This window comes from Pyricularia oryzae, chromosome 7, assembly GCF_000002495.2.
Source record: "Pyricularia oryzae 70-15 chromosome 7, whole genome shotgun sequence".
In the NCBI taxonomy this organism is placed as follows: Eukaryota; Fungi; Ascomycota; class Sordariomycetes; order Magnaporthales; family Pyriculariaceae; genus Pyricularia; species Pyricularia oryzae.
In genome coordinates, this window is record NC_017854.1 from 1237175 (window position 1) to 1254251 (window position 17077).

A 17077-nucleotide genomic window follows, 5' to 3' on the forward strand; every position below is an offset into this window, starting at 1 on the left:
GTCAGCAAAAGATCCATTGCTCCATCCTCATGAGGCACATATCTCCCCCGTCACGTGTGTCGGGCTGTGGCCCCCCTTAGTGATGGATAATATCAACTCCTCAAGCTCTTTCTTATCTCTCATGAACTACAAGTAGCGCCTGGAGAGTGTACAAGAAGTGTCCACACTTGGAGCAAAGCGAGCCAAAGAAAACAATAACGCCGTTGGGTGGCGAAAACGGAAGCACTTACATCTCCACAGCCCTGGCATTGATCCAGTTGTTGATGCTGGGATTGTCGCAGTGGGCATGAGCAAGGAGTCTCGTTCGCCATTCGACAGCCTCTCGAACCACTTGTTCCAGCTCCCTCTTGAGCAGCATGTTAAGTGTTCCCATATTCCGTTCTCGAAACTCCAGTTCCTTTTCGTTATTTTTGGTCTTCTCGCGGCATTTCTTGGCTGCGGCTCGGTTACTGCCCGGAGGCCTAGGGGCCCGTACACGCCGTTCTTTGACAGTTGTGTTTGTCGTACTACCCGTGGTGGACTTCGGTTCCACGTGGCTGATTTCTTGCCCCTTGTCCGGCTTTGCGGCGTCAAGATTTGGGGTGACGTTGGATCCAGCCGATGTGGGAGACGAGCCCGGCAGATCAGGGTAACTTGTGGTCGACGCACAAGCTTCATCCCCCACTGATGATTCCGGGACCACAACTTCATCCTGTGGACGGTCCTCACTGAATCTGTATGGCAACGAAGACATTCGCGATGAGTTTGGAGTGGCGACATAGCTGGCCGGCGTAGCTGGTGATGACCCCGGGCAAGAGTGTAGTGCGTTGACTTCGAGCTTGACCGCATTCAAATGTGTATCTGGGATAAACATATCGCGTTGTCCATCATGTTGTGGGAAAACATAGCCCGACGTATCTGTTTGGATCTCTGCTGAATGTTTGAAAGGGCCCATTGGGGTCTTTGGCTGATATGAGTGGCCCAAGTCGTAAGATTCCGCCGGTGGGGTCATCATTGCCGTCTGCCAAGCTTGAGGCGGTTGATGCAAGGCAAGGGACGACATGTCTGTCGAGGTCCAAGGACTGTGGCTGGGCATTTGATATGGCATAAAGCTTGATCCAAAGCCGAAGGGATGTCCATCATAACTTCCCCATACGTTCCCGCCTTGCAAGTAATTCATTGCATCGTCGGGATCCATAGCACTAGCGCTGCTATTCACCCCAGCGTAGTCTTGCTGTGTATGGTACGAGCCATTCAGCAGTGACGACTGATCGCCTTGGTCCATGGCATCAAGCCCCATTCCATACTTATTGGTATCAGCCTGGTAGTTGTGATAATCGAGAGGATGTGCATGGGCCACGGAGCCATACCCGCTGTCCGGCGCGGTTCCGAGAAAGCTTCGGTTGCTGTTTGACTCCATGTGAGTACTCTTGCGGCCGCCTAAGCCCAATCATAGTACTCCATATGGAATTGCTCCCAGATGAGACCTCAGCTTGTCTTGACCCTGCCTGGCCACGGCCGTTTTCCTTTTCGATGCGCGGCAGGCCAGTTGCTATTGTTTGTCGGTGGTTCGAGCAGGCCAAAATAAAACACAACAAAACTCTCCGAGCTGGGCAAGAGAGAAGTTATAGGTCCTGGCACCGATGGTCCCATCAGTTCGAAAATGGTAAGGGCTTGAACCGGTAGGGGTGCAGGGTCTGGGGATATGATAGGTGAGCCCATGGTGGTGTACTCGCTTGGAGGTACGGGGTCCAAACAACCACAATATGATGGGATGCTTTGTTATATTGTCGCATGTCATCCAGCTGCTCACTCGAGGCAACTGTCCCTAATCTCGACCAGAGGGTACCGGGGACTGTATGCGACCCATGGACTGTGTCGAGACTAATGCATGCATCTATCCGATTCTACCAGGGCGGCCGGACAAATCAGAATCCAGGACGGGGCCCCTTTGTCGGTGGCACGAATATCAAATTCTTGTTCGCGGGGAGAGAGCCAAGAATTAATAAATCTACCAGCCTCTATGTGAGGTTAACACACGCTTGCATGAAACCGGTAACTCTGGCTTTGCACCTGTTTCCCCGGCTGTCTACGATCTCGAGGTAGTACATTGTCCCATCGAGGAAAGGGATGCGAGCCAAGGCTGCATTGTGAACATGGTTACTCCGTAGAGCAAGTTAACCCCAGGACAAATTGCCGCAGGGGGGGTCCAAGATAGCCTTCATACATCTCGGAGCTTAAGTGCAATATGCTCTTGGCGGGTGAGAGTAGAGTAGGCTGCTGCTGCATCGACACACAGCCCTCTCTTTAGCCATGAATGACACCTCGGCGTGACGCAAAGAAAGTAGAAACCGGTGAGCCCATGCCTTGGCGTTTGCAACACGTCGACTAAGATGATGGAACATAGGTACCCATGTTTAATGAGACTGGGTAAGATCTCTATCGGTTTCAATTCCAACAATACCTGGGAAATATTTCGGCGTCACTTGAGCCAAGGTCTTGTCAATCGAGATATTGTTTGACTGGCGATCGTATCGCTGGTCTGGGGGTGGATATGCGGCTCACAGGATGTTTTTCAACCGGGGCAAGAAGAAAGCAGAGACAGAGAGGGGGCAAACCAACATTATACGGAGTATGGAGTAGGTGGGATAGAAGCCGTTTGTCTGATTGGGTATTCAGGGAGAACTGTGGACTCATTTTCTTTTGTTTCTAGACTCTAGGCTAGCGGAACACGACCTGGGAACACTCTGTAATCAACATCAGCCCTCAGCCGTCCGCTTGGATGCGTAGGTAGACAAAAAAGGAGTGGCGATTATCATGCATGCCGTATGCAGTGCATTGTACCGTACCGTACCGTACCGTACATGGGCAGCTTGACCAACTGGTGACTGTAGTCTGGGTATCAAATCTGAATGCAGCATGGCTTGCAAGGGTATTCGTATCGGTCCCAGGTACGGTAGCAAGGGTAGCTACCTTACCCAAGCTTGGGTAGGTAGGTGTCGGTAGATTTGGGCTGGGGATGCGTCAACACCTCTTGACAATCGTAGGGACTAGCATCATCCCCGATGTGCATTTCGACGGTGGCAACAAGCTAGATCTCCCGAGTGGTTGATGTTGCGGAGAGGCAGGTGCTGCGTGGCTTCAAAGGGAAAAAGTCCTATTGGTATCACCGGGAGTCACCGCATGTACTGTGTAGTGTGTAGTACTTCGTACGATACCTTGGATACGTATACCAGGGCCGGTAAATTCCAAGGGATTCGATGACAGCCAGGATGAATGTGTGGTATCCAATACGACGAAGACAGGTTGCAATCTTCCATGGCCTGAAAAATCTCAACTGCTGATGAGTCGGACCGGGTTCGAGGAGACCAACCCGTCCACAAGACCCATGATCCTAGCAGAATTGGTTCGCCATTCAACGCACCAACTGCAGCAGCAAGGAAGGAACGACGTGGGGTAGTATTCGGGGTGGTACTGGTAACTAACTGTACTTGCCAGTTACCGGTACGATACAGCAGTTCGAGACGCATAAGGTAGGTACCTACCTACCTACCTAGGTAAGGTAGGTATTCAATCGCCATTGCTACCCTAGGCATCGAGCATTTATCATTAGACCTACCTAGTTGCGCATTCCTTCCTTATCTTCCAAACTCAGCCAAGTCGTCACCGCTTAGGCTCTTCGATGCTACCTGGGGCAGGGTGCAATCTGCGCTCCCACTCAATGCAGCCGCCCGAATCCCCCATCTCGGGAAACTTTGGAGCGGCTGATTTGGTCCGGGCAGCAGGGCCCTCGCACAGCCGTTGGAGGGGGGAGCCACCTTCTAGAGTCTCTCCCGTCCTGGAGCAACCTGCGCGCGGGCAGATTTCGGCCGATCCCTAGAGATGATTCGACACGTAGCCGACAGACAGCGCATACCTCTATCGAGGATTGTTTTGGTTTCAACCCCCGTTTTTTTTTGTGCGGAACGTGTTCTTTACAGTATATCTATCCCGTACGGCCGCGAGGATACATGGACTATTCTGGGTCTATCCATTATTACTATACGGAGGCCTGGCATTACTTTCTGCATATTGCATCAAAACACTCTCACACTCAGGATTCACACTAGCAAAGAAAAAAAAAACAGAAAAAAAGAGTGCAAAATGAATAGATACCCCGGCCTTATTAAGCCTCTTCCAGACCACATCCCCAAGGTCACACACAATATTTGCTTCAACCCTCTTCAGCGGGAGGAGACAACAAAAAGTCTGGGGTTGCACCGGGTTTCACATCTAGAACTAGACTAATTTCTCAAAGGTCAGATCCGGGATCCTGCTGCTTGTCTTTCACATTCCGATCGTGAAGAGCTAGCTACCTTGGGTATGTAGGTATGCAATCTCTGTTTTGCAAAAAAAGAATTCAACTAGCCAAGCATGAGGTGGAACATAATGTCCGCGGCGGAAAACCCCCGCAGGATCTCATGTCGTCACCACCAGATAGATGTTGTGAGATGGATGTTACCATTGCCTTCTTGGCAATGACGCATCGTACCTCGTGGGGGAGAGATGATTGGAGCACTGAAGATGCGATGCGGGCATCTATCCTATCCGAAGTTCCTGGTTAACCGCCTCTTCCAGTAAATAAAAACTGGATTATTCCATCGAGTTCCCGTGATTATCTCAAAAAGAGATCAAGATTCATCATCATTTTCCTGCCGTTCATCTCGAAATGTCACATCGGTCCGGTCACACTTTGGATGACCTGCGTTTGTTTTTATGTTTAACCCGTCCTTCTCCTGTGCCTGGATCTGCGGTCACGAAAACGACAAGCGCCACCCCGAACAGCCCACCACCCACCCAACCACTACTGGCTTGCTACGTAATTAATTAAATAGTAGCTCCCCAGTTCTCTTTGTACCCAGCAAGCCAAGAAACTCGATTTCTTGTCAAATGCCATCGAATCAAAGGACAACAGGAACCCCATCCGATAGCTATGGGGACCATTCCAACCAGACAAGAAAAAGAAAAAAAAAGGAAAAAGAAATCACGCCCCCTCCTTCGGCGGTCTCCGCCATCACCTCCCAACCAACGTTCCTCGTCTCACCGAAAATTCACAAAGACCTTGTCTGCTCTCTACTCCGTAGACTCTTTTTTTTACCCCAGCGGCTGCGGCTTTTTGCGGCTTGACGGGAATGCCGCGTGCACCCCTGAATTCCAAGTTCACTGACGCTGCTTTTCTTTTTTTTTCCTGTGCGATATATACGAGACCGGTAGTTATTTACGCAACCTAACTCCGGGAGCCCCTCTTTCGGGCATTTTTTTGACCTCTCACATCTCGTGCTGTATCATGACGTCCGTGGCTCGACAATGTCAAAAAAAAAAAAATTCGTTGATGATTCACGGCTTTTGTCCCCCGAATCATCAGCCACCCCGATGTTGATAGCCCACACATGTCCGACACGGGGCTGAAGAAAACCATCATTCACACACATGTTCCAACAGCCCTTCGGCGATCTCAGAAAGCTGGGTGTCTCACGGAGTTTGCCGCTGCAAGGATGATGTGGGTAGACATTTCATCTCTGGCTCGCCCAAGAACCATCGGGAATGGTAGATGCCTTTTCATCCCCTGCCCTATAGTCTCAGGTTCTCGTCGACAATCCCTCCCGGCGGTCGATTCCGAACGCCTGGCCAGCTAGATACATACCTAGCTGCCTAGGTAGCTATCAAGCCAGGTCTTCTTCCCCCCCCCCCCCCCTTCTTTTTTACATCGTTACATTGAACAACACAAAAAGCAAGAAAAGCAGTTCGCCCATCCTCGTCTTGGCCGCTGCAGTCTCGCGTATACAGGGGTTCTTCTTTTCTGCCTTTCGGATATTTTAACAATCGATCTCTTGAAAAATGTAAGTGGCCGGGCCTCCCGTCCGGCATGGGTAGTGAGGCACCACCCGAGATTTCCTCCGCCTCTTGTCCACACCAGTCGTAATGGTCATCGCGACGCACGCAGCAGTCCGTGGGGGAGAGGGGGCGATTTTTTCTCTCCCCCCCTTTTTTTTTCTTGACCATTTTCAGGTCCTACACGCACTCCATCCCCCCCTGGCTTCATGCATGGCGACACGTAAAAGCATGACCTTGCCCAAAACGAAAAAAAAAGAAAAAAAAACATGGACCGTACCGCAAGCAGGCAAAGCTTGTGTGTCCTCGTGCAAAGTGTTACACAGCAGCGGAAGAGGCCTGGCAAATCTGGCCGAGACGAGAGGTACCGGGGATCAGCAGTACCGTGACTTTTCCGTCAATGGAAGCATGGCACAGGGTATTTCGGGGCTCTCCACATCATGTAGCCCTGCGAGAACCGACGGCTACTGGCATAAACAAACGATTGGGACGTTCATGTTCACAAGCCAGTCATAATGAACCGGGCGCTTTGGGTCCTGTTCCCCGAAGTGGGACTCGACGGCCATCTCCGAAAGGCAAAGGTAGAAAGGCTTGCTTAGAAATAACTCAAATTATGCATGCACTCATTAATTATGTACAGTTCTAGTTCTAGGTAGAGACGTCTCCGAGCCAATCCCATCCCTCTCTCAAACAAGTGAGCTGCCGTTGAAAGCCACCAGGTTCGGCGTGTCAGCGTTGCGCAGCGTTGCGGCATTCGGAGTGGCCAGCTCCTTGATTCGATCAGCCACGGCCGCGGGACTCGACACACCATCACGTGCCATCAGATACAGCGCCAGTCCGGCCACATGGGGAGTAGCCGACGACGTGCCCGACATGGAGAAGGTCGCTGTGTTAGTGCCTATGTACGTCGACAGGACATGGGAACCCGGGGCCAGGACGTCGACCGACGGGCCGTAGTTGGAGTACTCGGCCTCGGTCCAGTCCGAAGCAATGGCGCCCACCGTGATGGCCTCGGGGGCGGATCCGGGCGAGCGAGTAGACGACGGCAGGTTGTCATTTCCGGCAGCCACGACGCTCAGTACGCCTGCATTGTATGCGGCGGCGATAGCGCCGCTGTAGGCATCAGAATTGCGAGCACTAAGCGACATGTTGATGACTGACTTGGCCGTTCGGCTTTTGGCCAGGATGTCGTTGACAGACCACGTGTAAGCCTCCAGGACCACGGCCGTCGTGGTTGAACTGCCGCTCAACACCTTGACGTCGATCAGGTTCACGTCCTTGAAAACACCGTACGTCTTGCTGCCGATGGTGCCGGCAACGTGCGTCCCGTGACCGCTAACATCGGTGTGCACGCCTCCCCAGGCGTTGTAGCCGCGCACCGCCCGGCCGCCGAAGTCAACGTGGTTAATGTTGATACCGCTGTCGATGACGTACGCGTACATATCGGCGCCAGTGACCGTGTCGTCGTAGATGTACGAGTCGAAGCCGGCATTGTGGTGCGAGACGGCGGCGAGTCCCCAAGTCGAGCCGTTCTGCGTCACCTCGGCCGACGTGGTCCAGATCTGGTCGGGTTCCACAGCGGCGACCTGTATGCTAGTGTTAGCTTTTATGTCTCTTGAGGATGAGAATGAAAAAAAAAAAAAAAAACTTACATCTGGGTCCCTCTTGATCTCCTCAACCGTAGCGTCGTCAAACTTGCCATAGTAGGCATGAAACTCCTCAATGTCTACCGTGCTCTCGGTGCCGGGCAGATCACGGCGGCCCAGGCTACGCTTGTGCAGACTGGCCACGCGGTCCAGGTGGGCATCGCGCCTCTCCATGGTGACGCCGGGCTTGAGCGTGACGATGTAACGGTCGGTGATGCTGTGGTCGACAGGGTCGACGGGTGCACCCAGCACGGCTCCCGGCAGCAGCAGCGTGCCCACCAGAGTGGTGGCGATGACGGCAAAGTTAACCATGTTTGCAAGCCGGGAGAACGAGGGAAGTCAAGGAGACAATTTTGAAGATGCCGAGTCTTGGGGGGGTTGGCTGATCCTCAAGAAAGGTACTTCAGGATGCATTCTGAAAATGTCTTGGGTGCTTGACCTTTATACATCTTTTTGCCTTTCGTGCGTTCCTGCGCACGGAGGATGATGCGACGTTGACAGCCATGTTATGTTGTCTTTTCTTTTTTTTTTAACAGGAACGACTTGATTGTTTTCGCCAGGTCGTTCTGACTCCTGCAACCCCCCAGCTTGTTGGAATATTGGTCGTATTGTGGCATTGCGAGCGCTTGGCGGCGGGTCAATGGGGAAGTAGCAAAGGAAACAACAACCGAAGTGTGTCCCTGGGGTACGAAGTAATTGCTGAGCTGAGATATTTCTGCAGCCGTGAGATCCCAAGAGAGGAACCAGACCCAGTCGTTCATGCATGCGTGATAAAAAAACTGCGGTTTGCGCGGCTGCCTCAAAACCCCGTTGCGCCATGGCCTTTCTGAAATACCATCGAATTCAAATTGAAAGCAAAGTCAGTACAGGTAGTATTGATGCATCTTTTCCGAGGTGCCCCGCAGTTGCAACTGACGGCAATGCAACTCGAATGGTTTTCTCGAGCCTCAAGTCTGCAACTGCATTTTTTAAAGCTGTGCGGTTGTCAAAATAAGTGCAAATTTTTGTAATTGGAACCCTCCCTTCTCGTTTTAGCCAGGTCGACCTTGACCTTTTTATTGACAAGTTTGCAGTACTGCTCTCTGATCCTATCCGGCAGCTGTTTGGGTAGGTATGGTAGGGTGCTACTGTACCCTTGCCAAGTTGCCATGGGGAATTCCAGGCTCTTTCGGGAATAGGCTCAGGGGTTGCGGGGCCTGAGCTATTTGTTTCCTCAGCCCTTACCATCTGAAGAAAAAAAGAAGAAAAAGAGAAACTATTGAAACGTCTCTCTGAAAGAATGCTGACCATTATCGAAACTTGCCTCTGCAGCCGAGCCAAGCGCCGGACCGTTCAAATATCATCGGGAATTGTGGAAAGAAACCCCGATGACATGCCTGTCAGCGGCACAGCCTGACAGGCCACTCGACGTCTCGGCTCTGTTCCATAACCCATTACTACTTGCTCAGTAACCATAATGCAGCAGCCCCACGAGCTTGTTTCGATTACTGACTGACTGTCAAAGAAAGCAGGCTGATCGGTCGATCACTCACTCCACACGGTTAGGAATACCTGCCTACTCCACCTCTCAAGCTTCGCTGACAAGCCGTGTGGCCGTCTCCCTGAGCTTATACTTTTGAATCTTCCCACTTGCCGTCTTGGGATAATCATCCACCCAAAAGACGTACCTAGGGCTCAGGTGCCCAGATAGTCTCGTCTTCACCCAGTCCCTGAGGTCATTCTTGGTCAAGACCTTTTCCGTCAGCCTCTTGACCTGCCCAGCTCTCTCCTCCTCCCCGGCGGCCCCGCCTTTGGGAGGCGCTTCGTGTCGGTCCTCGACCACCTTGACCCCTTTGTGCGGGACTACAAACGCTCCGACGACCTCGCCGTACCGCTCGTCGCTGACACCAACGACGCTTGCCTCGGCGACTAGGGGGTGCTGGAAAAGGCAGTTCTCGATCTCGAGCGGGTGTATGTTCTCGCCGCCGCGGATGATGAGGTCCTTGATCCGTCCCGTGACGGCAACGTAGCCGTCTTTATCCATGACGCCTTCGTCTCCCGAGAACATCCACACCCGACCGTTGCGCCGCGCTTGCTCCTCACTTTCCGGAACCGTCTTTCCTATCCCCAGCGGCTCCACGGCGGCACCCAGTCCATCGTCGTCATCTGCTGCCCATAACCTATCCTCCTTTGTACGGTTCTCGTCGCCCCAGTAGCCCTGCATGATGAGGTATCCGCTTGTTGCTATTTCGCCCTTCTCTCCTATAGGTACAATCTTGGTCCGGTCACCCGGCTGGACAATCTTGACTCCGGTATGGGGCATCACTTTGCCCACCGAGCAGGTACGCTTGTCGAGCGGGTCTGAGGGCCTCGTCATGATGCTTACTGGGCTTGTTTCTGTCTGTCCGTAGCAGATCACCAGCTCTGGGACGCCGAGTTTTTCAAACAACCTTAGCATCAGCGCCTCGGGGACTGATGCACCTGCTGCGATGCCGCCTCGGAGGTGCGTAGGTAGGGCGGCCGCTTGCTCGGGTGACAATACCTTGCTGGATGCTAGCAATTCCAGCATAGCAACAAACATGGTGGCAACTCCATATATAGCCGTGGCGCGGTGCTCAGATGCAGCAAGCAGTGTAGCCTTGGGATCAAAGGCGGGTGAGGGGAAAATAATGGATGCACCTGTGGTCGCAGTCGCCATGTAGCCAAGAACGCATCCGAAACAGTGAAATAATGGCGGCGGGCAGACAATCTTGTCGGCAGGCGTCAAGTTCATGCGTGAGGCGATGAGGGCGCCATTGTTGAGTATGCCAGTGTGTGTCAACATGGCGGCCTTGGGTAGCGAAGTCGTCCCTGAAGTGAATTGGATGTTGATAGTCTCATCCGCCCGCAGTGGCTCATCCGGGACGATTGGTCTGCGAGTGGAGGAATTCGGAAGCGAAGCAAGGTCGTGAAGCAAAGAATAAGGCGTCAGAGAGCGATGTGAAGGAAGTGGAAGCTGAGCCACGCCTGGGTGGCTCGTGGTGTTGTCGACCACAATGATTCGTCTCAGAGTAGGCACATCGGGGCATTCAAGCTCGCTTGCCTCGAGATTCGGCACAAGGGCTTGGATCAATGGAAGATTGTCACGCCCTCGACATGGTTTGTAGGCCAGATCAGTCACGGCACCTACAATGAGGACGCTGGCTTTCAGGTGGGACAAGGCGGCAGCAATCTGCGGGGCCCCAAAGGCTGGGTTCAAGGGCACCAGTATGGCACCCAACTTGAAGACGGCATATGTGAGCGTAGCAAACTCGGGGCAGTTCCCCAGCTTCACGGCCACACGGTCGCCCTTTCGGACCCCCAGAGAGCGCAGAGAGTGCGCCAAGGAGTTGGACCTGAGATCAAGCTCCTCATACGTGAGAATAGTCTCTTGTGCATGCGGGATGCGGACTGGAGCTGGGGCTGAGAAGGTTTCCGGGCTCGTTGATGGCGACCGGGATATTACCGCCGGCCGATCTCCATATTTTGACACTATCGATGCGAAATGTTGGGGGATTGTGTCGGTCAGAAGCGGTGGCTGCGAGTGAGTGAGGATGTGTTGAATGGTGAGCATTCCAGAAGTGAAGGCAACCTTTTGAGTTTCTTACCTGAGGTGGTGGGTAGCTCATACCTGAGTTGGACCGAACGCGAGGCTTGATGCCGCCCTTCCGCCGGTAAACCTGCACGAAGCGAGTGATTTAAACCTCCGTCCGGCTCCAAGGCCCGAGGGTCGGAGCGAAAACGGTGGCATGGCGGCGCGGTAAGTGCCAATAGCAGCAGAATGTTGACCGACGTTTAGTCACTTCCGCGCCGACACTAACAGCGTGTGCGCAGGGCCTTGCTACAAAACGGGAAAGCAATCGAATGCTACCATGCACCAGACAGAGCCCTGATCAAATTATAAAAGTGAATGAAATGTACAAGGCTGGCAAAGCAACAGTTGAGGTTTTTAGAAACTTTGGAATTGGAAAATACAAGAAAAGGCCAAGAGAAAACAAATACTAAGGTAGCTAGCCCTAGCAGCATTGGAGAAACAAGAGCAACCTCGGCCTTTCTAACCAACCTAAACAAGAAATCGCTGGGCAAATCAAATCCCCTTGCATCTCCGACTGGTGCCGTGCGGGGTAAAGTTGGAGATGTGGGATGGATGGGTAACAACGGGTGTTACTGTTGGCTAACATTTAATTAGCGGGAGCGAGCCCCGCTAAAAGAAGTTCAGCAAACTCAGTTACGTCACGCGTCAGGTCCAACACTCACTCGACCAAACCTCTATATCACTCCCCATCGTCACTCTCGCTTCTCTAGACCTTTGGCGGCGCATTCTTGTAAGTAGCCAAGACGGCATCCTTCTCCCTCTGCAGAAACTTGTCAAAGGAGCTCAGCGGCAGCCCCCGCCGCCTCACCACGTCCAGGTCGAGACACTCGGTCAGCCTCCTGGTGAGCACCTCCCCGGCTGTAAACAGGTTAGTAGCTATCCGGGCCTCGACCTCGTCATCCGTCAGCTCCACCAGCCTCAGATCCCTGCCCGCCGCGTCGCCCAGCATCGCCAGGCACTCGTCGACGGTGCGCAGCTCGTCGGCGATATCCACTTTTTCCCCGTGGAACCGCTCGGGCTCCAGCACGGCGGCCGCGGCGAACACGCCAATCGTCACCTCGTCCACGAGTGGTAGTTGGGTGTTGTGCCGCCACGCGGTGTTGGCTATTCCCGTCTCGGCCAGGCCCGGGTACATGGCCACCTTTGGCAGCACAAAGTTGGACATGAAGAAGGCCGGCCGGACCACCGCCCACGTGTCGAACCCGGCCGACGCCACCGCGTTCTCGACGTCCACCTTGGCGTTGAAGAAGCCGCCCGCGATCCGGAGGCTCCTCTCGGCGCCCGGCTGGTCCAGCAGCAGCGCTTGCAGCCTGTCGGTGCCCGCCCCGCTGCTGTAGACGACGTGCCGCGCCCCCGCCTCCCTGCCCAGCCTCATGATGGAGCGCGCCCGCCGCACGTCGCCCTGCGGGTTGCTGAGGTCCGGCATGAAGTTGAGGAAGATGGCGTCGACGCCCTGCACGGCGCCCTTGACGACGTCTTCCTCGTCGAAGCTGCCCCGGAACAGCTTGACACCCAGGGACTCGATCTCCCTGGCGGCCGCAGAGGATGGGTCCCGCGTCATGGTGTGCACCGCGACGCCCTTGGGGATGAGTTGCCGCGCAAGCGCTCCTCCCTGGGTTCCCGTGGCGCCGCAGACGAATACGGTCCTGATGGACGACATGCTGTGAAGCTTGGGGAGAACGGTGTGGGGGTCCGTAAAAAAAAAGAAAAAGAAAAAGCGACTTTTTGTGCTCGTGACTATGTGGGTGATTCTGGTCGTACGGTTGCGTGCTGCCTCTTGTCGTCTGTTTTGTTTGTATTGATGTTCAGATGAACGTTGGCATGAGGTGAGATGACGAGGTAGTTATTTTTGTCTTGTTTGGTCCGATATGCAGGCGAAACGCTCAAGGTAGGTACTATACATATATTTATAATCCATTGTTGTTGCTTTGACCTTGAATGGCAGTTTGGCAACACAAAATGAACCCCCAAGTGAACGTACCCAAATGCTTTGTTCGGCGTTTTCTAGGTTCGGCACCGAATCTGGGCGGTATTCCGCCGCTTCGGTGGGCAGCTGTGTACAAAGCGCCACCGTCGGTTCACACCAAGTACAGATCGCCGTTCGGCACCCCGATCCAAACATCAAAGGTGCTCACTAAAGTAGTCAAGTTTATTGACCTGGTGGTTCTGATAGACCCCAAATATTCTTTTTTTTTTCTTGCTTACATTTCTTTAGCTTCCCTACAACCTCCCAGGTTTACGCGGCCTTATTCTTTGAAAACTCATCATTTTAGTCTTCTAGTTCTGGTAGATATGCAGCTTTTCTTCTGTCAATCCTTCCTAGGAGCCTGAGCCATGAGTGTATACACTGCCCCCCGAGTTCATAAAGAAGAACCCAGTTCTGGTGCCCAAACAGCATCTAAAGTCAACATGAAAAAAAAGGAACAAGAAACTTGGAAAGTTCGTAAAGCTGCGCATTGTTTGTTTAGACAGATTTGGACAAGTCAAATAGTCTTTAAGAACTCGAGCCAGGGGTTCGCATGTCCCCGGCCATGCCAAAAGTCTAAATCTCTATTTTTGGCCCTCCAGTCCTTTGTAAAAAAAGTGGTATCCCCAGGTCGTGACAATATGTTTTGGTAAAACAGAAAAGAAAAAAAAAAGAGCAAATATGGATCAGCCCAGGATATCAAGGGGCAAAATACATCCGGTCGTGTACAGGCCGACAAACAAGAAAACGCCATAGTTCGCCACAGGAAATGCTTGCAAGATCCAGGTGTCCCCTTCGGTTTAGGGCACCTTGACATGATCGGACGCCATGTAAATTCAAACAAAGAAAAAGAAACAGAGACATGACAGCTGTGTTGTTTGCTGTTGCTCGGGTATGAATTACTTTTGACCCTCTTCCTTCTGCTCACCAATGTGGCGCAGGTTCTCGGGTTTCCATGTTCCTGTAGAGTGACGAGCAAGTTGTCAGCAAAGACGCGGTCAAAACAATCAATGTCCAAGCTAAGCGCATGGCAAGGTAGGTACTAACCCTCAAAATCGTGCTTGACAAAGGCCATAGGGTCATCGTAGTCCTTGGCACCCATCTGCTGCACGCCGGGCGAGAAGCTGGTGATGGGCAACACGATGACGTCGCCGACCCGCTTGGGCATCTCCATGCCGGTAAAGTTGCGCCAGTCAATGACGCCCTTGGAGTTGCTCATGTCAAAGTAGCGTTCGTCGTTCATGTACTCAAAAATGATGTCTGTCCAGACGGCCGGGCCCGTGAACTCGACGACGCCCTTGTCGGCCATCTTCTCCAACTGGCCCGCCCGCTTGCGCTTCAGCGTCTCCTGCGTCACGCGCGTAACGATCTGGCGCAGCACCGGGTGGCCGGGCTTGGCCTGGATGGTCCACTGGCAAAACTGAATGCGACGGCTGTACCACTCCTTCCAGTCGGGTCGGTCAGGGTCGGCCTCGATTCCGACAACCAGGCCCAGGGTCTCGCGCGGCACGCTATCGGGGATCCACTCGAGGGCGCTGCGGATCGCGTACGTGTCGATGTCGGTGTAGATGCCGCCACGGGCGAGCAGGATGAGGTAACGGAAGAAATCGGCCTTAAGGACGGGCATCGGCAGGGCATCGTAGGCCTCGAGCACCTCGGGTACCGAGGCATAGAGCAGGCGCAGGAGGTGGACGGCGACCGTGTCCGTGATGACCTCGTGGATGAAGCCCGGGTGCTGCTCAGTCCAGGTTGCCTCCTGCTCGCGGAAGGCGAATTCACCGTCGGCGGGTGTCCACTTCCACGTCTGCCAGATGTAGGCCGGGAACTTGGTCTCGACGTCATAGGGGTATTGGTATCCCAGCTTGTCGTACAAGCTCATGTTGGGGTCCATGATGGGCTTCTGGCCCTCGGGGGCTAGCCTGCTGTTGCTCTTGCCATCTTGTGATGATGTTGATGCTGATGATGCTGTATTTGAGATTATCTTGGCCGAGTTGGCGGCGACCTTCTCAGTGGTGCCATCCTGGGCACCTTTTGCTAATGTCGTGGGCGGTGATGTTGCGGCTGGCCTTGTTGTGAGGTAAAGGACTGTGAGGAAGAATGCGGCCGCAATGAGGGCGCGCTTGAAGGTCAACATGATGACGGATGTTGCTTCAAGGGCAGGCCCAAGTTGGCTTCTCAGAAAGGAAAGGAAAAATTGATGTAATCCAAAGACGGATAGAGATTGGTTGGTAGTCGATGATCAGCCGCAGGTTACACCAAGCTTCCACCTCGAGGGTGCTTCCCCGGTTGGGATTGAATCGCGCTTGGCCAGAAGACGTCGAGTCCAGCTTTGTATGCTTTGTCGTAGGGAGAAAAAAAAGACGGGGACCAGTTAAGATTCGTCGGAGGATTGCGCACGCAGCCGTCGGTGGGCGGGAAGTGGGTGGGTTAAGCTAGGTCGTCACGGCTGGTGGCAGTTTACTCGGGGCCAAGACGTCGTTCTTGGGGAATCTTGGTGGTTTGGTTTCTTGCTGCGGAAGTAAAGCTTCCCATGTTAGTAACCGTTGGTCAAGCAAGAAAACAAGAGTCAGCTGCATTAAGACCGTGTGCAGCCTTGTCTGATGTGTTTTTCTCTTTTTTTTTTCTTCTTCTTCTCCTTTTTTCTCTGATACCCCCTTCTAAGCCAATGCCCTACGTAATGCGTAGTCAGGTAGGTTCACGAAGGGATCCATACCTTGCGACACGAGTCTGCTCTTGTGGCTGGTGTCTTGTTGACACGAGGTGAACAGAAGCAAGGTACGTACCGGCTCCAGGCTTGAACTAGTTACCCGTATCTGTTCACAAAGCGGGGCAAAACCAGGTTGAATAAGAAAAAATGACCACTAATCGGATGTCGTCAATGCTGAATTGATTGTAAGCGTGTCGATAGACAAAGTCAAAGGGATATGCTTGAAATTGGAAGGCAGAAAAAGAAAAGGAAAAAAAAGGAAGCACTGCAGAGAAAAGAAAATGATGATATTATGAACTCGCCAACCGGGTTAGCCGCACTAAGAAATTCGCAATGGCACTGGACGAAGAAACAAGGTATCAATCAGGGCGAGGATTTGGAGAAGCGGCCCCAATGCTACTTTTAGTCTAGGCAGACATATGCCTGCATGCGAAAGCAGTTTGTTTGGGTCTAGTGAATGTACCACTGCCTCGAAGCTAGCTGTGAAGGCAGTGTGTGTGCGCGGCACTGCGCTGATTCGATGGCAAGAGGACGGGGAAAAATTGAAATAGCATCAATTAATGGGGTGGAGCCTTCTGGGGATCGGCGCCCACACCAAAACTTGCACAGCCAACCGGCCTTGCATGCATGGCTGACGGGGATCAGAGCGTTGGGTGACGATCTAATTGCCAAGCAGTGCCGCTCCTTTTCTTGGTAAAATCTTGACGGGACTCGAAATGTTACTGGTACCCTTTTTTTGCAGATCTTTGCTCTGGGCATCTGCAGATTTACTACCAGTTTTGCCAGTCTCAGTCAAGTCGAACCGAAAAAAAGTCTAACGGTTGGGAACACTTTGTAGCAAATTTCTGCGAGCCAAGCCGGTGCTCCACTGTTCAACGTCCAACTTTTTACCCTCTTTTTTTCTTTTTGTTTTTCTTCCCCCAAGTTCTATTAGTTGGACTACAACTCTCAAAAGGCCAAGCAAGACGAGTAGCGTGATGGAACTGCCGAGCACAGGGTCTTGATACACCTAGATCGCCTGAGCTTCTAATTCAATCGCTTGATTTTACCGTGAAACTTGCAGATGGGAATCTGTAACTGGGATGTTATCTCTTGGGCTGAGGTGTTCAAGACAAACCCAGCTGTCAATTGTCTTTGTGCTTCCCGAGCTTTGTTTTGAATATCCATCACATTGCTTCCTCCTCCCACAAGCCGCCGCCTGAGAGGGTGATGTACTCGAACTTGTAAGCTCGGGATGGAGTCCATGACAAGCAAAATGTGTCCCTTGGTGATCTGAAACAAGAAAATGCAAGGATTCTGGAGCCATCAATATTTCA

The 17077-nt window shown here is 52.8% G+C and overlaps 6 protein-coding genes across 6 annotated transcripts; 1 reads left to right on the forward strand and 5 right to left on the reverse strand.

The window, feature by feature from the left end:
• Positions 1–226: 226 nt before the first annotated feature.
• MGG_02865 (uncharacterized protein) lies at positions 227–1701 on the reverse strand (the record flags this gene model as incomplete). Its single annotated transcript, XM_003720823.1, has 2 exons — positions 227–1419; positions 1581–1701. 2 exons carry the CDS (start codon positions 1699–1701, stop codon positions 227–229), a joined length of 1314 nt encoding a protein of 437 aa, XP_003720871.1.
• A 1197-nt stretch (positions 1702–2898) lies between these two features.
• On the forward strand, positions 2899–3859 carry MGG_02864 (uncharacterized protein; the record flags this gene model as incomplete). The annotated part of the gene is made up of 4 exons (XM_003720824.1): positions 2899–2967; positions 3075–3174; positions 3478–3512; positions 3707–3859. The coding sequence occupies 4 exons, from the start codon at positions 2899–2901 to the stop codon at positions 3857–3859; spliced, it is 357 nt and encodes a 118-aa protein (XP_003720872.1).
• Positions 3860–6536: 2677 nt separating this feature from the next.
• Positions 6537–7808, reverse strand: MGG_02863 (oryzin; the record flags this gene model as incomplete). The annotated part of the gene is made up of 2 exons (XM_003720825.1): positions 6537–7436; positions 7503–7808. The coding sequence occupies 2 exons, from the start codon at positions 7806–7808 to the stop codon at positions 6537–6539; spliced, it is 1206 nt and encodes a 401-aa protein (XP_003720873.1).
• A 1255-nt stretch (positions 7809–9063) lies between these two features.
• Positions 9064–11244, reverse strand: MGG_02862 (short-chain-fatty-acid-CoA ligase; the record flags this gene model as incomplete). Its single annotated transcript, XM_003720826.1, has 2 exons — positions 9064–11031; positions 11125–11244. The coding sequence occupies 2 exons, from the start codon at positions 11242–11244 to the stop codon at positions 9064–9066; spliced, it is 2088 nt and encodes a 695-aa protein (XP_003720874.1).
• Positions 11245–11794: 550 nt separating this feature from the next.
• MGG_02860 (uncharacterized protein) lies at positions 11795–12748 on the reverse strand (the record flags this gene model as incomplete). Its single annotated transcript, XM_003720827.1, has 1 exon — positions 11795–12748. The coding sequence occupies one exon, from the start codon at positions 12746–12748 to the stop codon at positions 11795–11797; it is 954 nt and encodes a 317-aa protein (XP_003720875.1).
• Positions 12749–13334: 586 nt separating this feature from the next.
• MGG_02859 (initiation-specific alpha-1,6-mannosyltransferase) lies at positions 13335–16101 on the reverse strand. The gene is made up of 2 exons (XM_003720828.1): positions 14102–16101; positions 13335–14015 (listed from the first exon to the last, which is right to left on the reverse strand). The coding sequence occupies exons 1-2, from the start codon at positions 15186–15188 to the stop codon at positions 13954–13956; spliced, it is 1149 nt and encodes a 382-aa protein (XP_003720876.1). The 5' UTR covers positions 15189–16101; the 3' UTR covers positions 13335–13953.
• Positions 16102–17077: the final 976 nt, after the last annotated feature.

Excerpts from the sequence above, each read along its gene's own strand:
- MGG_02859 (XM_003720828.1), bottom strand. The coding sequence starts at position 15,188 with ATGTTGACCTTCAAGCGCGCCCTCATTGCGGCCGCATTCTTCCTCACA. Across the intron at positions 14,016-14,101 it reads TGTCAAGCACGATTTTGAGG|GAACATGGAAACCCGAGAAC; the intron begins GTTAGTACCTAC and ends GTCACTCTACAG.